Source organism: Malania oleifera, chromosome 8 (genome assembly GCF_029873635.1).
Source record: "Malania oleifera isolate guangnan ecotype guangnan chromosome 8, ASM2987363v1, whole genome shotgun sequence".
NCBI lineage: Eukaryota > Viridiplantae > Streptophyta > Magnoliopsida > Santalales > Ximeniaceae > Malania > Malania oleifera.
In genome coordinates this window covers 13,452,772-13,475,551 of record NC_080424.1, presented here as the reverse complement: position 1 = coordinate 13,475,551, position 22,780 = coordinate 13,452,772, and the positions used below count along the sequence as shown (strand labels likewise).

Below are 22,780 nucleotides of genomic sequence, written 5' to 3'. Positions count from 1 at the left end.
ATAAAAAAACAAAAAAGAAAAGAAGAGTGTGGAGTTCATTATAATGGGTGTGATATTGGAGGAAGTGTTGATGTTACTTTTGCAAGCCCTTCGAAGTTTGTTTCCTAGGTTGTGCAATACTCATTTATTCTTTCCTCTCACACAGTTCAAAGTGGGTAATGGCAATAAGATTTGGTTTTGGGAGGATCTTTGTTGGAATAGCTTCATTGGAGGTTTGGTGCCTTGCCTTTCTTGGTTATCATCCATTCATACATATTTTTATTCTTCAAAGAGGGATTATCTTTCTTGGATTTCCACTTTTAGGGGTTTAGTGACTGATGAGCTTATTAATTTTTTGTGGTTCTTTTGTTCCGAGTGATTCGGGTTTCACTATTGGATTATTTAGGGTCCTTTCCTAGAAAGTCTTTTATCCACGATTTATCGAGGCATTCAACCCTTTGTTCGTTCCCTTTGAATGATGTCGTTTGGAAGGCTAAGGTCTCATTTTATATCAGGGCTTTCATTTTGACTTTGACCCTTAAGTCTTAATAGGATTCATATGAGTGACAACTTACAGGTTAGGATACTCTAAAAGGCTATTAGCCTAGATATTTGCATGATGTGCCTTGAGCTCAATGAGACTAATGAGCGTATCTTTCTACATTGTTGGGGCCAAGGTCTTAAATTTCAATTTTGACAGGAATTTTGGTTTCGATGTCAAATTCGATTTGAAAAAATAATGGAAATCAATAGTAAAGCATGAAGTTATTTTATGAAGCTTTAGAAATTATTAATAGACATAATAATGTAAGTTTTAGGACTAATATATTACAAGTAAATACATCTATGCTGTGTATGAGGTGAAGAAGTTGTAATATAATGTGTGCATCAAACATATTTGTAATATAATGTACATTAAACATATTTAGTGAATTAGTTAATAAAAATGAAATTCATTAATCATTTAAATATTATTTATTATATAAATAATGATAATTTAGACATGAATGGTTAAATAAAATGTTGTTGTAAGTTTATTTTTTCTTATAATTTCAAAAGCACTTGCAATAATCTTTTGTTTTGGTCAAAATAAATAAAATAAATTAAGAGAGAAATTTCACTTCACTCCTAAATCTCTTATTTGAAATCTAAGAAAATGTCATTGCATAGTTCAAATTTTGACTAGTTTTGCCAAACTTTAGAGATTTTGATAAATTTAAGATGATTCGTTGAAATTTCGACGAAAATTATACAAGACGGAAATTGATTGCCATTTCGATTTCGAGGGTGACGAAAACTGGAAATTTCGAGGGAAATTTCGACAATTTCGTGGAAATTTAAGATCATGGTCAAGGGCGACTCAGATGGTATGGACACTTGTAACGTAGGCCACATAGTGCACCCGTGAGGAAGAGTGACTTAGTTACTATGGGGGGCAGTAGAAGGGGTAGGGGTAGACCTAAAATAACTTGGGAGGAGATAGTGAGTAAGGATTTAATATCCTTGAATCTATCAAAAGAAATGGTCCATGATCGCATGAATTGGCGGAAAAAGATTCATATAGCCGACCTCACTTAGTGGGACTAAGGCTTGGTTTTGTTGTTGTTGTCGGGGCACATCTCTTTCTACATTGTTGGTTGCAAGACGACTTTGGTCTACCCTTTTCTTTATTTATAGTTAAACATGGGTAGTATTGCATAATGTGGATGAATTTCTTGTTGGTGTTATTTTGGGGTTTTGGGAAGAGTAAAAGGGATGTGTTTATGGACTCATGCTATGCATGCTATTATTTGGGGTGAGAGAAATGTGAGGATTATCAATGCCAAAACTAATTCTCACTTGTTATGGGATAGAGTTGTTTTCCTCACTTATTTCTGATCTCATTCTTTGGGTATATTCTTGGGGGATTTCGTTGCTTGACCTCTGAAGGGATTGGACAGAAGCACTATTGTAATTGCTTTTAGTTGATTGTTGGAGGATTTCTTATTCTCCAAAGCTGGTATTTTGGTCTAATTTTTTTTTTTTTGAATGAAAAATTCTTTCTTATATTTATCTATGCTATTTAATTAAAGGAACCCATTGCAGTTTTCAACTTGCATATCTTGGCTCTCATATGCCCAAAAAAGCCCTTCTTTCTATCAAAATATTCACTCAGATATTCAAATGAAACATAGAAATATATGTATAATTTTTGAAAAAATTAAAATAATAAAAAAAAGAAGAAATGGTTACAAGAGTAAATGTTTCAAATTGAGGTCCCTTCTCCTGCTTAGCCACCCACTTCTCTTATACTGTCTGCTTCCACTTTTTTCTCCATCGGCAATTTCTCTCTCTCTCTCTCTCTCTCTCTCTCTCTCTCTCTCTCTCTCTCTCTCTCTCTCTAGCTACTTTTGGTATATGATGATCTGGAAAATCTTCTGTTATCTTGAAATTAGTTTTAAATTGCATCTTATGCTTTATGAGTTGATGCTTGCTACATAATGGGTACAGATTTATGTCTGGAAAATTATGTCATTGGTATTTCGTTTTCTATTTCTATTTCTATTTCCATTTCCTGCCACTTGTATCTCTATGTTTTCATCCTTAAGCGGCTAACAATATCAGAACACCTTCTTTGGGCATTTGTTGGCCATCACGTGGTGATATGTGGTATCCATATGAATTTTAAGAGAGAGAGCATCTCGCTGTAAATTGCCATTGCCAACCAAAAGCAATGGAGCACGCGCATAATGCGTGCCCATGATTAGTATATGTAAGTTGAGCCTGAATTCCCTCTAGTTGGACCACCCCTGTCTAGTAGCCTGCTTGCAATAACTAGCTTCCTCACTCTTTGTCGCTTGTGCAGTAGTTGTGTGTTATTTGGGCTAAGTTGCAAGTGGAAACCATCTTAACCACCCTCCTGTTATATTTATAATCTACTTGTTTTAAGCATAACTTATTAGTTACTGTGAAAGTGTTCATTCCTTTTTTATCTTTTAGAATTATATCTTATAACACCCTTGAAGCATTTCCCATTTTATCCAACCTGCTTAAACCGTATGTATTACATATTCTTCTGTGTCCTTCAGCTTGCGCAGTTGATCCAAGCCTCCAAGGTATTGAAATCTACTCGTCATGATATATATTTTTTAAAAATCACACTTCATGCATTCTATTTTATTTCTACTTAGCTTAAAACATCCAAATTCTAGAGTGTCTATCCATAATTTTATTGTAAGTGTTACTTTCTTACATTTCAATGGAAGTGTTGACTTTTTTTTTTTCCTCTTCAGTTATAATCTTTGAACTTTTAAAAGTCATAATAAAAAATAAAAATATATTCTCAAAATCAAAATAAATGACAAGAGAAAAGGAAAGAAAAGTTTGACTCAAAGCCAATGACGAATGATTTTAAACATAGTAAAACTAATAATATCTTATGCATTCTCTTCTTAGCAGGCTAAAAAGTAATTACATTTTAAATGATGTTGATTTAGCTATGAAATACAATTAAATATTCTCATCGAGCAAAATAGTTGAGTAGAAGATAGTATAATGTAGAGTGAGTAATATAGATTAATTTTCTGTAGCCCTATAGGTTTTACAAGAACAAATTAAGGAAGTTTGGGAAGTTATGTGCCTTTTAACCACACTTCAGGGAAGACCAGTGTCTTTTCCCCTTTTAAAATTCACAATCCCAACAGAACCCTTGCTCTCCACACCAAATTGTGAATCCAACGGACCCCTTCCCTGATACTTAGCACCAAACTCCCGGCTATTCTGAACCATTTTGCTGTTGTAGGAAAGCTTCTTCACTGGATCTTTATGAAGAACATCAGCATAGAAATCTTTAGATCTTTTCGACACCTCATGAAATCTCCTTCGTTTGATTCTTTGAAGGTTTATCAATCCATAGTTGCAGAGCATAAGATCACCCTCTCCAGTCTTCTGCATCTCTTAACCATAAAAAATCTTCTCCAAGTGGCAGAAAAGCATCCATATCCACCCACCTTGGCCCCTTCTGGGAAACACACTGAGTTACTACACACTTCTCTGTTCCTTTCCAAACTCACAAACCTACATCGAAATTTTTCAAAAAGCTTGAGATGAAGGAACCCTCTCTCCTTACTCAAAAGCAAACCCCTGTGCCCCTTATCTAATCCACAAGGCCCACCATACCATAAAACTGTTAAGTGGTGTTACACCCACTGAGCCTCTTCATTGTTTAATATAAAAGACGGATACCCACAAATTCTGATATGCGTTTGGACTGTTCTCCAAATGATCAAATTTAAAACCTTTCTCTTGACCTTAAGGCTCCATTTGGGTCAAGGATCTTGTTTGGGAAAGGGAAAGGAAGAAAGAAAATAGGAAAGAAATTCATTTTCCATTGTAGTTTCCCTCTATATCAAATACTATTAAAAGATGAAAATTGTTCTAGTATTACTAAAAATTTAAGAAAAATCAAATATTATTGAATCGTATGTATTGATTTATTGTATATTTTGTTTTTCTTCTTTCTTTCCTTGATAACCAAACGTGAAAAAAGTGGTTCCTTCATGTTTTTTTTTTCCCCTTTCTGCAATGTTTTCCAACTTCCAAACAGGGCCACAAGGTCACATCAGTGAGGACGAAGTAGAAAAATTCATCAAATCAGAAACATAAGCTCGATTCTCCATTGTTCAAGGGTTGGTTTGCTGATCAAATGCACCAGCTTGAGTGATACAGATAAACACATTTTGGTTGATGCACCTTAGCACAGGGGGGCTCCACTGTAAATTGGCAGAGAGATCCCCCTTTTCCACTGACTATGTTTTGTACAAGCTTCCTAATTTCGAAACTGGTTACCGAGGACCTTAAAACTCCCATGATTGCTTCTACTAAAGACCCAGATCCAGCAGTTAAAATAGTAGGATTAGTGGTTTGGATTCTATTTGCACCCAACTCCTCAAGACCCAACAGATGAAATTCATGAACTCCATTGGGTATAGTACCTGACTCCTGCATAGGCTAAATGTCCGAACTTGATACTGCTGACTGCTGCACAGATGATATGTCTGAACTCCCCTTCTCCTTCCCCTATTGCAATTTGGTCTCTCTTTGGAAAATCTACCTTGACTGCTGATCAAGCCATCATAATATTGTTCATTTGCTTGAATACTTATGCATTTTTATACTTGTGTAAATTTTTCATTTACCATTTTAGAGGACTTCTTATCCTCCTCCTGTATACCCTCTTTTCTTCTATCATTTTTTTCTTTTCTTTTCTTTTTCTACCCAGTGATTTCTGAAATAAATGTTCGTGCTTCTTGTATTGTGGCAGTGTAAACTGGCATTGAAGCCTGATGGCCTATTTTTAGCAGCTATTCTTGGTGGAGAAACATTAAAGTTGTTTAATTCTCAGTATTCGTTTTGTTTTTTTTTTATCTTCTACTCCCTTTGTAGATGTTCAAAGCTAGCTCAGGTTTATGAATTAGATTTTGCTTTTGTCTTGAAATTGTAACCAGGGAGCTTAGACTAGCATGTACCGTCGCACAAATGGAGCGTGAAGGAGGTATTAGTCCACGAGTTTCACCTTTGGCACAGGTATATATTTTTCTGCAAGCACCCCTTTGCTTTTTTTGATTATGTCTTAGCTTGAAATGTTAGGCATAATATTATTCTTAACCGATGGGCTTTTTGCAGGATCCATGTAAATTTGTTTGTATCAAGTTCATATGCACATGAAATTCATGTTCATAATATAATTTGTTTGAATTGATTGTTTTCTAGAATCGTTAAAGTTCAAACTGAAGTAGAATTTAAAATAACTTGCTCAAAGTATTTTCATAAATTCCATTGGCTTCAACTTGCTCACAGTAATTTGTTGGTTTGGAAGTTAAAACTGAACGTGTTTTTTAACTTTTGATGCACTTGTTCTACGTGCAGCTATATTACAGTAGTGTGCCTTGCACCTTTGGCTATCTGCTTTATAAGGTGGAATGAAAATGGAAATTGCAAGCACTGAAGACCCTTGTAGCTAACAAGTGTTAATTACTTGATCATAAATTTTAACCTTGTTGCTAAAATTAAATTTAAATTCAACTTTGAAGCCCATCAAGTTTAGTACATTCTCCAATAATTAAAAAAAAACTAAATTTAAATTTAAATACTAAGTATGATCCATAATTTCACTTCCACTGCAGACTGCGGAAACAATATGTATGAAGTATAAACATTATAGAGTTAGATAAATTATCATAAAAAGGAAATCCTCACTCATATCGTTTGTCCATGTTTAGGATTCCAGTGAAAGTGGCTCGTAAGAATGAGAAGTTAGTTTGGGATTTTTTTGGTGTTTGGGTAGGGGATAATAGAAAAGACCTTGTGAGTTGGGATGTGGTTTGCAAGCCTAGCAGAGAGGGAGGGTTGGGTATGGCAATCCCCTTTTGAATTTGATTTCCTTTGGTATCAGGCTATCTGGGCTTTAATAGAATTAGAGGGATGTTAGAGATGGAGGAAATGTTATCAATGCAAGCCCCTAGAAATTTGTTTATCAGATCTCTTATTCCAACCACTCACTCCCCCATTGTCCATGTTTAGGATTCCAGTGAAAGTGGCTCATAAGAATGAGAGGTTAGTTTGGGATTTTTTTGGTGTTTGGGTAGGGGATAATAGAAAAGACCTTGTGAGTTGGGATGTGGTTTGCAAGCCTTGCAGAGAGGGAGGGTTGGGTATGGCAGTCCCCTTTTGAATTTGATTTCCTTTGGTATCAGGCTATCTGGGCTTTAATAGAATTAGAGGGATGTTAGAGATGGAGGAAATGTTATCAACGCAAGTCCCTAGAAATTTGTTTATTGGATCTCTTATTTTAACCACTCCCCCATCTCCCCCCCAATCCCACCCCAACCCCCCCCCCCCCCAAAAAAAAAATGAGAGAGAGATGCCATGTGATGTAGAGAGAGTTGGGAGAGTGGTTTTGACAGAATCATTGATTAGGGATCTCTTTTGGTTTGAGCGTTTCCCCCTATTTTCCTCATGCTTTTTCTTTCACATGGAATCGGAATGAGAAGGAGACCACTAATATGATTTTGATGAAATGCCTTCTTCTTCTTGTTTTTTTTTTTTTAATCCTCTAGGTAGGGATGGAACGAGTTTGGGTTTTTAGATGCTTTTGGGAATTTTCTATGCATTTTTTTCTTCAATCTCATGCCCCTATCGCTGTCCTTTTCTTTTGAATTTTTTATTTGGAAACTATGGTCCCCTTAAAATGAAATAGCAACAGGATTGTTTGCTTCCAGGACCCCCCATGAGTAGCCATGGCCCTTGCTGATTTTTTTCACCAGAGCCCCTTCAAACCCACCCCCTCTGCAACTATGATTCTGGTAAAACTCGCATCTAAAACAACAATTGCTTCCATAGATATCCATTCCATACTTGACTTTGTACCCTCTGCCCTTTCCCACAAATAGAATTCCTTTGACCACAACAGTCCGACATAACCAAAACCTTGCAACAAATATTTCAAAACCTAACTCCATCAATTGAACAATCTCCAAGAAACCCCTATTTTCTTCTCCATTTTTGCAACACATAACGTTAAAACTTGTCTATGCTACTTTATGAGATCGCTACTCTGTTTGTGTTGAATGAAAAGTTATCAATTTTGACATTCAGGACAATAGGGCTTTTCAGATTTTGGAATTTTTTGGAGAGAGATTGTCTGCTTATTTTGTATGCTCAAGAAATTCAATGGTTGTGGGATGGATTGGTATCATTTTGATTGGGGCCTTGTGGACTTGTAAGGGTTCTGGGGCTCTGCTCTTGTGGGTGGTGGGAAATTTTGTGCAGGTTAAACTCAGAAAACAAATATGGTCGCTTTCTGTGCATGGAAAAATTCAGAGAAGATGGTAGAAGCCAAATCATTCAACTTTCAGAAGGTGCTGAGGTTTATGGATGGTAGAAATTCGTTCTGACAGTGAAGGAATTGTCTACTGCAGATGACGAGAGCAGAAAGGATGCTTATGGCATAACGATGTGATGTGGGGAGTGTGGGTCGGCAACCATCCTAAGGATTGAAGTAAGAGAGAGTCAGTGGAAATCAAAAGCTTCTTCTTGGCTTGTATCCAACATCAGTCAGAACTTTTCGGTGAATGATTCTGCTTTTTATGGCTGAGTGAAAGTCCAAAATCTTTGGGATTCTATGTGCCCTAAAAGTGGAAGCTTGACGACTGATCAAATCTCTCTTGGAAAGAAGAAATATTTACTTTTTCGTTTTGGGAACTGTGGAAGATCTGAGAATAATTTCAAATTGAAAAACACTGGGCCTTTTATGGATGGGGCACATTGTGATAATGGGAAAACAGCAAAGGATTTCATCCAGGCTAGATGCAATCACTTTTTCCTTGGGCCTTCAGTCTCTTAAAGGTTGAAATGGGCTGTTAAAGTCTGCTTCAGCTCGGCCAGCTTTGAATGACAAGGACACGTTACCCACTTCTTGCAAAAGCCCATCAGAAGCTGGTTCTGAAGGAAACAAAACACACACTGCTGAGAGAGTAAAGAACCTAGCAGATCTTTCCACATGCACAGGGGGGAAATTGGGCAGCTGGTGGGTATTTCACCAAACACAGCTGATGGAGAACTAGATATTCTGAACACAACAGAAGAGACTTGACACAAGATTCATTCAAGAAGTGCCAACTCAGGAGAGGATGGAGGCCTTAATTCTAGGTCTGCCGAGAAGGGGAAGGGAGTAATTATAGAGAATGATGAGGTTTGAAGCCTGAAGATAGTGAACTTGATATGCTCTGAAGAAACTCCTGAAACATTGACGTAGGGGTACAAAATGAAATGATTCTGCAGGCTCCCTCTAGCTCCAGAGAAGCGAAACTAGCAGAAATGTATCTGAAGCAGGGTGACAACATTTCTGATCATGACCTGGAGAATTGGATGACTCCTATAGAAAGAGATCTGTGAGTTGGATAAATGCCTGCAACCATCCCCTTTGATAGGTTTGGAGGATTCTTGATCTTTACGGAGGATGTGGAGTGGATTGTCCAGCTGATAGTGGAATGAGGAAATCAGAGCAAATAGATCCACAAGAGGGTGTAGGTGACCTTATTGTTTCTTCTTCTGATTTTCAGGGCATAGATTTTTCTTGGAATCATACACATCCAGGTGGCCTTGAGATGGAAAGAACTGCAGCTATGGGTATCCTTTCGGGTAATTCTGGATCTCATTTGGCTTCTCCTCTCAAGCATAGATTTCCATGTACTTGTAATGAGTTTCTTAAAGGTATTTTGCCCTTGCCTGTGAAAAATTCTTGAAAAGAATGCCTTCTGCCAAAGAATTTTAGGTTCTGAAGCAAAACCCTCAACTTTAGAGCCACTTGGGATGGAGGGACAACTGAGACCTGAAGGAGTAGTTAGATAAACTGGGGTGTAATTTAGTTAATCCTCTAGGGCAAAAATTGAAGGTTGGCTTATCCACTATAACCAATGAGAAAAAGGAAGAAAGTTCAAAAGGAATTGCAAAAATTTGCATCTTTTGTTGGGGGTGGGGGTGGGGGGGGGGGGTTAAGGGCAAAGAGATGGGTGATTAGGTAATGTGGTTAGGCTTTGCAAGATTAAGGAGGTATGGGGTAAGATTTTCCTTGGTATTATTTCATTTTCAAGAATATTGTTTAAGCTAAAGTCCATTCAAAGATCAAGGCCTTTTCCTGGAGTTCCCTTCCTGGAAGAATCAATACTAATGATCCAGTTCAGATATGAAGGCCCAGCAAGGCCTGATCTCCCAATATTTGTGTTCTCTGCAACAGCAATGTGAAAACCTGCTCTTACTTGTTTCTACATTGTTCCTTCCGACTGGGGACTTTAAAGTAATTTGTTTGGGATATTTTGAAAAAAATGGGTTTGCATGGCTTCCTTGGATCATTTTTGTACTACTGTGTTTGGAGGTTTTGGTAAGAGAAAGGAGTGGAAAGTTCTATGGAAATGTATTGTTCTGACTATTATTTGGTGTATCTGGATGGAAAGTAATGCCAGAATTTTTAAAGGTTTTGCTACTTCCTGTAAGATGCTTTGGAGCAGAGTGGTTTTCTCAGCATCTCTTTGGTGTTTGATTCTGTTAAGGATCAATATACATTGTTGGCCCACAACCTAATAGCTTAAGCTTTTAGTTAGCCATGATTTTTGGGAGGTCCTAGGTTATAGTCTCATTGCCTGCATTTCTTGTTTGTTAAAATTATCTTACTCCCTATAATGGGTGTTAGCTATTGTTTGTTTCCCTCTCCACATGCAATTGGGCTGCACGAACAAGGGAGTGTTAAAGGCTCAGTATACATTGTTGGCCCAAAATAAATAATGTGGTAATCTTACAGATTCACCCAGCATGTTTCTTTGGAAGGCGCAGTGGAGTTGGATGGCTCTGTTGTCTTGAATTGCTGTGTTTCTAACTTCTGTATTTTATTCTTATTTAGCTTCTTTTTCATTGTAAAGGGAGGATATCTTGCTGTCCTTGTTTTTTCTTTTTTCCTGTTTTACTCAATTGTGTTCCTCCTCTCTTTCTTTAATATAATTCTTTATTTGTAAAAAAAAAAAAAAAAAAAAAAAAAAACGAAATAGCAATAAACACTTAAGTTTTTAGTGTTAAGTCCCACTTGGTGGGTCCTATTGTATGAATTTTATCAAGAAGTAAGAATGCTGTCAAATCCTTACCATTTTGGAAGTTATTTTAGGCCTATGCATCTCCCACATGTTGCTTCTAACAACAACTAAACTAGAGTGTTATTTGGTCTACGTTGCAAGTGCTGAAACTATCTTAACTGCCCTTCCCGCATCTTATCGTTTACAGGTGCTATCCATAGCCTATCACAGATTTGTTTATTTATTACTTTATCTTTTGAAGTTTTTGATTGGATTCATCTTAGGAATCTCATTTCTACTATTTTTTTTTGGATATGTTCTTTCTTAGTTTCTGAACATTTTGATCCATATAGCCTAGCTGGTCTTATTTCTGTTTTGTAGAGCTTTGCTTTTTAATTTTAAAGCTATTCTACGATCATGCAGGATGCCTAAAGAACTTATTCATTTGTCCCAGTGTGCTTAATACTATGTATTACATCATTGTCAATTTCTCCATGAACTTGCATGATAAATCTGCTAGTAGAAATTTCTTGACCATAAAATTAAAATTTTTCTTCATAATTCCAACTTAGTCTATTCTATCTCTACTTTCATCAATCAAGATAATATCATCAGTATAGCTTACACCATGGAACCAGATGCCTCGTGACTTCATCCATAACCAAAAAAAAAAAAAAACTCAAAGTAGACCTTTAATTGTTTTTTCATTTTTTTTTTAATCTATGGCATTTTTATTGGGATCATATCTTCAAGATTTTTGATATTTTTTATAAATTAAGATTAGGGTATTATTATGGGAAATTATTATTTTTGTTTTAAATTTCATAAATTAGTTTTCTTATCTTCTAAGCTTTGCAAGACTATAAAAGAGCCCTAAAGTGTTATAAGCCTATAAAAAAGCCCCTATGCATTTGTTTATTAGACTTGAATTGAGAATAAGTTGTTGGATATTGGTGCTGTGTCAAATGGTTATCTGCGTAAGCCCTAATCTGACATGGCTGCTAGTGTTCTTGACAGGGTTTGCAATTTTAACTAAAATCATTGTGGCTGTTAGTGTTTGATAGCGTTGTATGTGAGTTTCTGCTTAAACTCATAGGGTTTGTGATTTCTACTTTAATCACCTATTAACTTCTCTGCCTATGTCATCTTTCCAGTTTATTTTTTTTGATAAAAGAGGACATTTCATTGAGGAAGAAAGAGTGTACAAAAAGGAGAATAGACATCCTCCTATGAGAAAAAGGAAAACAAAAAAAAAAGAATAAAGTACAATCAAAATAACACCACTGTAATTCTGAAAAACACTATTTAGAAATATCCAGCTGCAAAATACCAAAGTGAAGCCTAATACTGAATCCTTTTCTATGGCAAAGAACTCATGACCTTCTTTGTAACAGTATGTGCATTATGCCCCAACCAAATTTCCCACTGGACTAGAAAAACTCACTACACGAAACCAAAATATCTCCGCCTTCTTATCTCCTTTGAGAAGAAGAAAACAAAAATAAGAAACTATATTTAAAATAACACCACTGTAAACCTGAAAAACACACCCCATAGCAATAGCTTGCTGCAAAAGACCAAAACAGAGCGTCATAATGAATCCTTTTCCATAGCAAAGAACACATGATCTTCTTCCTTGTAGAATGTGCACTACACTCCAACCAAATTCCCCACAAGACTACAAAAACTTACAACTCCACAAAACCTAATTTTCTTCACCTTTCCTTAACCCATAATAATACTACAACAACAACGACGACAGCAACAACAAGAAGCCTTAAGTCCCACTAGATGGGGTTGACTACATGAATCTTTTTCTGTCAATTCACCCAATCGAGAGTGTTTTCTTCTATTAGATTAAGGGCTCTTAAATCCTTCCTCACACCTCATTCCAAGTTATTTTAGGCCTACCCCTACACCTTTTTCTGTCAGAAACAATAACTAACTCACTCCTCCTCACAGGTGCTCTACTAGGCCTGCGTTTCAAATGCTCAAGTCATCTAAGCTGCCCCACCTTTATCTTGTATTCGACTGGTGCTATGTCTAAATTATTGCATATATACTCATTTTTTTACTTATCTTTTAATGTTGTACCACTCATCCACCTTAACATTTGCATTTCAGCAACTTTTACTTTTTGTACATGTTGTTTCTTAGTTGCCCAACATTCTAAACCATAAAGCATAACCAACCTTATGGCCATCTTAAAAAACTTTTATTTTAATTTTAAGGGTATTCTACGATCACACAGTACACCGGATGCACTCCTCCATTTTACCCAGCTTGTTTTAATTCTACGTAGTACATCTTCAATTTCCTCTTTCACTTGCATAATTGATCTAAGATATCTAAATCTATTATTGCTATTAATCTTTTGGTTATCAAATTTAATCTTCTCTCCACTACTACTCAAATTACTGTTTATATATATTTATTTATTTATTTATTTATTTCTACTTATTCTAAACCCATTAGACTCTAATGTGGCTCTCCAAAGTTAGCTTAGATTCCACTCCGCTCGTACAATCATCAATCAACACAATATCATCTGCAAACAACATACACCAAGGGACCTCATTTTGAATATTCCTAGTAAGTTCATCAATCACTAAAGTAAAAAGATAAGGACTCAAAGTAGAACCATGATATATATCTATTGTGATTGGAAAATATCTAGATTTTGCTCCTACAGTCCTAACACTAGTCCCTACTCTATCATACATATCTTTAATGATTCAGTATATCTATTGCAAACCCCCTTCTTTTCTAAGACCCACCAAAGAACTTATGGTAATAGTAAAAAAATCCTATGTTGACCCTGGGCAAACCCAATTCTCTTTATTTAACCAAACAACTTATTCAAAATACTTGACGAGTGAGCAATGCCAATAAATAAATAAAGAAATAAAACATGAGATGCAGATTCTAAGCTATCAAAACATAATGTACATACACCTGGAGATATTGCCTTCAAAGGCCCTCTGAGCTGCATCGTGTGTTAACTCTATTGAAAACTACCAATCAATTAAAAGCCTTTCTCTTAGAGGTGACTTTGGCTTTCCAATTACTATGATGAGGTGGAAAGGAGCAGTGAAAGTGGATATGCTCCACTGATCCAGCATTTTCCAAACATATGTAGTACCTATTCACAAGAGGCAGACCCCTTTTTTAGAGGTTGTCAATGGTAAGAAACTCTCTAGGAGTCGACTCCCATGCAAAGAGAGCAACCTTTGTGGGGCAGCAGTTATCTAGATGGGCTTCCAGGGGAATTTGCTGCTGGTTGCTGTTGGAAGACTGGAAGAGTGAGATTTCTATGAAAAAATCTGACCATAAAATTATTATTTTCCAGATGGAAAATTAAATTTCGTCCCATAACTAGATCTGTTAATGAGTTAATCTGGGTAAATAGATCAATTTAGGTTTTCTTTTTACTCCTTTCTATGAATATAAGGCAATAATGCATTCTGAGTTCAATAAATTAAAAATTGTGTGTAAAGGCAGTTCACATGAGAGAGGAGAGCGAAGTATGATCTTGTTTCACATGCAGCAGCTATCACAGGACGGTGCCATCATTATTTTGTGGCAACTTCACATGCAGATAAAATTGCTGGAATAGGAAAAAACACCCATGCTGACCCTTCATGGGTTATTTAACTGCTGGGTTAGTTTATTTTTTTGGGAAAAATAATTTTTGTTGACCGATCATTTGGAGGTTTTTGGAAGTACAAAATCTTTAATTCAATATTCGCATTTTGTTTTTCTTGGTGGACTTCCTCTCCTCCATCTTGTGTATTCATTCTCTTCTCTTAATAAATCTTTTCTTATATTAGAAAGAAAAAAAAAATGTGAGCTCATGAAGTGGCTATACATTGATTTTTGACGTTTTATTAATTTCTCCTCTCATGAAGGGCTCTCTCCACAAGCTCTCATTCTTTTTTTTTAATTCATTCTTAAGTGCATGGGATATATTCTGTTGGCTTGGTAGCTGTGGCTTAAATTAAATGTATTAGCTTGGGTATGAATTTGAGTAGTTGTATAGAGCAGTGTTTTGAAAGGTGTTTTCAGGGCGCGCCTCAGGCGTTTTTGGAGAAAAACGCACCAAGGCGTATGTGCAAAGGCGAAACTCCACGAATGCGTATGCCGCAGCCAACAAAGCGCCCACCTCAGCCAAAAAACAGCACCTTTTCACGCCTCATATAAAATGCGTGCGCCTTTCGGTATCCTGGGTTAAAACACAATTTTATAAGTCCAAACCCAAAACACACCGAAACCCTATCTTTCCTCTCTCTCCCACGAAGCTTCTTCTCCTCTGCTCTGTCGGTGAAGCCTGGCGAAGCCTCTGCCCTCTCTTTGAAGCCTTGACGAAGCTCGGCAAAGCCACTGCTCTCTCTCGTAGCCTCGACGAAGCTCGATGAAGCGTCTGCTCTCTCTCGAAGCCTCTGCTCTCTCTTACGCCTTGACGAAGCCTCTGCTCTCTCTCGACGAAGCCTCTGCTCTCTTGCGACGAAGCCTCTGCTCTCTTGCGACAAAGCTTCTGCTCTCTCTTACGCCTCGATGAAGCCTCTGCTCTCTCTCTCTCTCTCTCTGTCCGACGGGATATTTTTTTTACAATCAACCAAAGTTGACTAAATGAATATTAAAAATTATTCCCATTTTCTCATAATAGTTGGGTTTAAGGCTGGAGTTAAGTCGTCTCCCAAACAGCCCCTTAACAGCTGGAGAAATTTGTAATTTGGCTTTTTGCCCTCTGTTTGAAAACTTATGGCTTATTTTTAATACTTAAGAATCATATTTTTATTTTTTTCTCCATTTTTCTAACATTTTTCTCATTTTTATGCTATATATAATTTTTTTTATTTATTAATTATTTAAAAAAATACAATCCCAAAATGCTTACGCCTCGCCTCGCGGAGGGTAAAACTATGCGTTCCCCTTTTAAAACACTGGTATAGAGTAATGGGAAGATTGCTCTTCTATATTAGTCATTTGATTATCTCCCCTTGCACACATCTGCACTATATATATATATAGCATGTCACTGGGGCTGCTGCAGGGGCTGTGTCTGATTTTGCATATGAACAGTCTTCAATGTTTTTCTTTGTTGAACAATGTGATTAGTATTTCAATTTTCAATAGGTTTATACTCTGTATTTGCTTCTTTTTGCTTGCTGTTGAGATAATTTAATCATGTATGAGTTTTATTGAGTTATATATTTGTTTTTATTCAGGTGCGGGATGCAGGGAATCTTTTGATTCGGGCAGGCTTCACAATTCCAGGTGTAGATGTTGATGAGTACACTGTTAGATATAAAAGTGGTGAGCATTTCCACCTTACAACTGTGGACTTACAGTTGTACCAATGGTGCATTAGATATCCTGTTTTAAATTGTGATTCCCCCTCCCCTTCTACTGAGGTTATATCTAATATTTATGGGTGGATTGAAGTCTCAATTATTTTAATTTCCCAAATCTTGTAAGTTAAAGACCATGACATTTCTGCTTCCAAGCTGCACGTGATCATCTTTGTCCAAATTAGACAGGGTTTTGGTTGCTTAGTATGTTCAAAGATTGTAAACATCACTTGTTCCATTTTCCTAATTGAAAGCACCAGAAGGATTATCAGCAATCTTATTTATTGTTATTTTCCACTTTTGGAATTTATTGTAGATGTTGGTTGATGCTATATTTAGGATTTTATTTATTAGTTTACTTATTTTTTCTCAATGCTCAAATACATTTAACCCTTGATTTCAATCAATATCTAAGACCTGCATTGTTAATATGCACACTTACATTTCTGTATTATTTCCCCGTCCCATCGCCCTCCCCAAATTTGATATAGCTATGGAACTGATAGAGCATCTGCGTGCAATGGGTGAAACAAATGCTCTTCTTGAAAGGAACAATGTAAGAAACTTTATGAATTATGTGTTATTGCTAAATATTTACCTATTATACAAAATTCAAAATTAATGCTGGTTCTAAAATTTGGTATGTTTATCAATGTAATCAGATCTTGAAAAGAGAAACTGCTTTGGCAACTGCAGCTGTTTATGATTCAATGTATGCGGCAGAAGATGGCACCATCCCGGCAACATTTCAGGTGATACAGAAAATGATTGCAATATGGGACAAAATAAGGTCGAAAGAATTAAAAGAACATCTTATGTATGCATTTCTGTTCATTCATTTCTACCGAGAGATGAAAGAAGATTAAAAATACTGCACAATGCTGGATAATCTGCCAAAAAATTTAGGATCATACCATTTGGAGATCTGAAGCTATAGTGGATAATGTGATGATGTATACCCTAAGATGTTTCCTTGGATGGATCTCAATATTTATAATATCACCCATTCATGAATTGAAATTTGGTTTTTGACACAGCTGGGGAGATTGGCTGGAATCTACTTCCATTTTTGCTGGATGATCCATAAATATCTGCAAAGTATATTGAAATGACCATATTATTGTTTTTTTTCCTCTTGATGGTTATTTGTTGGTCTTCTCAATCTACTCTTAAGGAGTTTATATGGTCATTTCATCTACTTTGTGGAGGATCTTTTTTGCACCCTGCCATGGTCTTCTTCATTGAGTTTCAATGCATTGATATAATCAACTGACGTTGGGTAGGGGCTTTTTCTCTTGGTTGGATTGGACATAGCTTTTGTTCCGTTTCCAATCTGCCTTCTTTTTCTCCTTTTTTATTATTATTATTTTTTTAATAACCCTGTTAAGTTGCTATCCTGATATTTGTCTTCTTTATATGTTGAATTTTAAGCTATAAGGAGCTAGAGAATCAATTAGAAGATGTGTTGAAAACAGAAGAAAAGAAATTTTGGATACTTGGAGAACCTGCAATCTTTTTTTTTCTTGCCTTATTAAGGTTGATTCTATTTTCCTCTCTATCGGGGTATATGGGTGACTGAAGTTCCTTCTAAGATAAATTCATTTTTTTTTGGCTAGTGATAATAGACAGTAGGAGGCCTTCTAAAGCCTTGTCTGCTGTACGTGTCTCATGTTTGGGAATAGTTCTCAGGATGTGTCTCGTTTGTTTCTGCATTGCTCTTCTGCTTGGGATTTGTGTAGTGCTCTTATTGGATTTTTTTTTTGTGTGGGTCTGTCCAAAGTTGGTGAAGGGGCTCTTATCTATATTTTTTACTGGTTTTGTGAAAGGCGATGATGAAAAGATGCTGTATGTTTCAGTGTTTTAAAAGGCCCAATTGAGGCTTGCCTTGAGGCTCAATCTAAAATACCAAATTCCGAAAAGGCTAACACATTACATGCTAAGGCTTATGCATTTTTACAAAAGGCACGCCTTTTGCACCTTTTTAGTTGAGGTTTATGCATTTTGTGTGTGTAATTCTCAAGTTAGAATTGGTTAGGAAATTTTAACTACTTGTTTGTATAAAGGGAATGTCATAACGTGAGTTGATTTCTAAAGATCTTGTATCTCAACTTTTCTAAAATAACTGAGAGTTGTATCTCAAATCATGAAAATAGTTTAAACTTTGTAATGGTATCTTGTCATGGTTTATGTCCTGTTTTCAATTAGCAATTTTTGAATGGACATCAAGTAGTTTGCAAAGTATATCTAGTTTTTCCTTTTTACATTATATTTGTGATTTTCTTAATATTTTATTTATTTTTTAAAAATATATAATTTATTTAACATATTTTTATCTTAAAACACAAATTCTCAAAAGGCTTATGCCCCAAAGCCTTAAGGCCTATGCCTTGCCTCTTAAGGGTTAAAATGCCTCACCTTTCACCTTCGCCTTTTAAAACATTGGAATGTTTCAAGGATGCTGTTTTCTATATGTCCACTGAAATTGAGGGGCTTTATTAAATTGATTTTGTTTTTTATTTTTCTTTATTTTCATGAGTTTGTTGTTCTCCTTCATTGTATCCAGTTTCTCCTTTCTAGTTCAATAAAGCTTCCTCTTCTATCCAAACAAAACAAGAAAATGGAGAACCTACAAAGTAGTTGGGCAGCCTCCCACTGTTTTTAATCTCATATACATGAGGATGGTAATACACCTTAGAAGACTTCCCGCTAGGGCATGTATAGGACATACTCCTGCTCTGCTGCAAATGAATTTAAACTTGATATTCTGTTAGACTTGGTAAACAAATCATATAATTGATATTCTAGTTTTGCGTGGCGGTCTTGACGAGTTGTAAAATCTTTGAGAGAATGACCATCAACTTCACTGTGGATATTCCTCTCAAAGAAACTGGACCTAAAGAAATGTGAACAGGCCCATGATTATCACATAACATCACCGTAGCTTTGGAATGTTGAAATCCTACTTTCTCCAACATATTCTTTTACCAATCAATTCACAGGTGGTATGAGTCATGTCCAATACTTTTATTTTGCACTTGTATTGCAACTACAGTCTACAGTTTGCTTCTTAATCTTCCAAGACACCAAGTACCTGCAAACAATAAGCACACACACATCAACAAATTGTAGATCTTCTGTAAATAGGACAAAATGCCCAGTCTGCTTCTGCACATCTTGAATGAGAGTGTAACTATGATCCTAGTATGGAACATCTCTACCACATGCACCTTTGAGATATCTCAAAAATTAGATAACAACATTCCAGCTACTAGTTTGAGGAGAGTCTGCCAAAGAAATATTGCCCCGAGTGACTATAAGACAACACTACTTTCCAACAAGTCTCTAGCAACATTAATTTATTGGTAGGATCCACATTGGTTTGCATCTTAATCAGCCTATTTCATTGAAAAGATCAGGAACATAGTTTCGTTGTGATAGGAATAGTTTCTGAATGAGAACTAGCTTCCTAAATTCCTAAGTACTTTAAAGGTCCAAATTCATCACCTGTGATAGCATTAGTATGGCAATAGAATACAAAACAATCCCTTCTAATAGCTGAGAACCAAAATCAATCACTACTTCGTTAAATCACCCAACCCGTGCATGAGATTGTTTCAAGCTATATAATGACTTTTTTTTTTTTTATTATGAAATACCAGTTCTAGCTTCCCCCTGAGCAACGGATCTTGCAGTTGCTGCATGGAAACTCCTAGTTTGCATATGAGAAAGATTCTCAACGTCTAATTGATGTAATAATCAATGAAAATTTGTGGGAAGCAATATAAACAGGCATTAGACTAGCCAAAACTCTAAGAAACATTATTTGCTCCCTTTGTTTCTAAATCTCACACACACACATTAGAAGTTACAGGTTGCACAACATTCAACTCATGAATGTGTGTTACCTTTGTAAACTTTGAAAGATCATACATGCATGTTTGATTACTAGAGTATAGGAGTTTGACATAATCCTATATCTCATTACAAGTATCAAATAGTGCATAGATATCCCAGCAACCTGAGGCTCAATGGCATCTATATCTTCTTACTTTTGTCAGCACTAGTTCCTGACAGAATTAGATGTTCAAACTTACCTGGACACATCAAATGAATCTTGACAGCTGTGGATCGCAAATACTTATTATCATTGAACTCCTCTGTTGCAATTTTTGCTATATAAGGGCAGTAACTGTTGGGATTCATGGACTTGACAGAGAGAATATCAACAATCGACCAACAATGACACTAAAAGACCAAGTATTACCAACAAATAGTCATAAGTGCAGAGACTTACTAACCTAGGTCTTACCGAAACCAAATGTGAGCAAGCAAAAATAATGAATCTCAATCTAGACATGATAACATGAGAACTGACTTGTTAGCATGACTTAGGGAGTGAATCAAAGCATTCAAGATCAAAGTAGGGTGTTTCTTTTTTGAAAAGCAGGATGGAGATGGTCCAACCAAGTTGACTCTGACATTAGTGAAAACTCTGGCAGGTCCAGCAAAGATTCTGGCTAGTCCAGGCTTCAGATGCACTCGTGGGATGTAGGAGAATCATGAGGTTATGGGGTGTAGAGTTTTGGTCGGTGGCGGTTGGGTGGAGAGAGAGCCTTTAGGTTTTAGGTTTTGGGTTGTTCCTGTATTACCATGTTGAAGAGAAAATATAATATAGCTAAATAAATTTCTAATTACAGGATAACCTACAGAGCGCCTATTGCATATGTAATAAAAAGGGTAACCTGGTGCACAAGGCTCCTTCATATGCAGGATTTGGGGAAAGAGCGAACCTTGATGGGTCTGTAGCCTTAGCAGGGGGCTGTTTCCAAGCCTCAAACTTATGGCCTCGGGGTCACATGGCAACAACTTTACTGATGTGCCAAGGCTCCTCTTCCTGTTGTGTATATAATGTTATACATAAATAGTAACATCTGGTAATACTGCAATATTGAACATTCAGATGAAGGGTTTGGACCAATGTTACCTAGAATGTGGAACCTTCTCGTTCATGGAAGGGGAATAGGATCATAAAATGGCATATGTTCTAGAACGTGGAACTCTAGAGAAGTATTTTATAGATATATTGGTGATAAATATGCTCACTTGTATATTTTAGGAAGGATGCTTGAGTGTTTACACTCTAAAAGACATTTTATTTTGTTAAATAGATTAATAATGACTGAAAATGAAATTTTAATACAATAGTTATCCACTTTAAATAATAATAAAATATGTTATGTGAAAAATATTGAATTAAAACTTTGGATTATTAGATTTAGTCTTCCGGAAGGAAAATGTACCTTGTTTTGAATCATTTGTACCATACTTGGGTTGCTAGGGTGTTAGCGTTTTCTGGTAACTATGGTCTGGACCATGTTCACTGATGGTTTGACATTTTGTATGTATCATTCATGTCATAATTGTCGCTTGTTGAAAATGAAGTTGATGAGATCTAGATTTACTTCCAATGCAGCCATGAGTCCTTGTTTCACTTTGTTAAAATAGATATGACATAAATGGCCTTAAGTGGGTTTATTTGAGCAGCTAGGAGTTCCTTGTTTCATCTTAGTTGAATTGGATACGATACAGTGGTTTTATTTTACATATTTTTCATTTGAGATTTGTTTACGTCCTTAAGAGGATGGATGTAACAGAAAAAAATTGGAAATTAAAATTTTTTTTTTTACCTCTTTATTTTCGGGGACTGTATACAGCTTGTGATCCATGTTTCAAAATCTCTACTTGTTATGATTGCCTAGCATCAATGAATTTTTCTGTAGATGGATGAATGACATTTTGTAATTGTCTTGCTGATGAGTACTAATTTCATGCTTTTGTAGTTCTACATGACATGGTGTCAGTATGCCAGAAATCTAGAGAATATTGCTGTAGCCTTTGTTCTTAAAATTGTTTCAGTTGTGTTCATCATCTTCTACACTACCCCGGTTTTCGCAGGTCATCTACATGACAGGATGGAGAGAACACCCTTCTCAGCAAAAGGCCAAAAGGAGAGGATCTGCCACTGTATCCTTCCAGGACTTGAAGAAAGAATTTGGCAGTGGTGGCTAATAACTCTACCTCTCTCTCTCTCTCTCTCTCTCTCTCTCTCTCTCTCTCTCTCCCTAACACTCACACACGTGTGTGTGTGTGTGGGCCTGCACGTGTTCACACGTCATGAGATATCAAGGCAGACATGAATTGTGCGTCTCCAACCACACGAAGGAGATAGGAGAACATGGAGAAAAGCCTGCTAGACTTTTTGTGTTCAATTAATTGAAATATGCTTTGGGTATTTTATTTTTATCATAGATAAAACTAATTTGGTGTCAGTAGTAGAAAAGATGATTTTTTATTTCTGTATTGTATTCAATTGTACCAAAAGAATACCCTACCAATGATGCAAATAGGAACCATCCTTATTCCAGTTGATGCGGCAGCGTTTCCATTTGATTATGGATACAAGTACCGAGAGGAACTTGTGGCGGGAATGAAATTTGTAGGGTGACAGTTGCAGGGAATGAAGTTGTGAAAAAAGAAGCTTTATTTAATAATTTATTTTTGAGCCCCAGTTTTTTTGACTTGTAAGCTCCACTGAGCGTTGCAGACTTGCAATGAAGTTCTTCAAATTTCCGGTTAGATATTTGATGTACAATTTAAAGACATATATTGGGAGAGATATTAATAAATAACCACAACGAAATAATTCTTCTCCCTATATGCAAGTAAATATAATGTATCTCTATTTTTATTTGTGTTGGAAATAATAAGAAAAATAATCAATCACATCAAGTTACAAGAACACAATCAATTTTTTACGTGGAAAATTTTCTTAGTGTGAGGAAGAAAAAT

At 36.1% G+C, this 22,780-nt stretch overlaps 1 protein-coding gene across 1 annotated transcript in view; it reads left to right on the top strand.

Annotated features, from left to right (window-relative positions):
• The window catches only part of LOC131162343 (putative methyltransferase At1g22800, mitochondrial), a 54,553-nt gene extending 32,054 nt beyond the window's left edge, over positions 1–22,499 (top strand). Inside the window, exons 6-11 of the mRNA XM_058118709.1 lie at positions 5,282–5,346; positions 5,466–5,544; positions 15,809–15,896; positions 16,423–16,487; positions 16,594–16,683; positions 21,887–22,499. Of these exons, the coding sequence (XP_057974692.1) occupies positions 5,282–5,346; positions 5,466–5,544; positions 15,809–15,896; positions 16,423–16,487; positions 16,594–16,683; positions 21,887–22,000 (501 nt within the window). The 3' untranslated portion in view covers positions 22,001–22,499. The remainder of the gene's footprint in view (positions 1–5,281; positions 5,347–5,465; positions 5,545–15,808; positions 15,897–16,422; positions 16,488–16,593; positions 16,684–21,886) is intronic.
• The last annotated feature ends 281 nt before the right edge of the window (positions 22,500–22,780 follow it).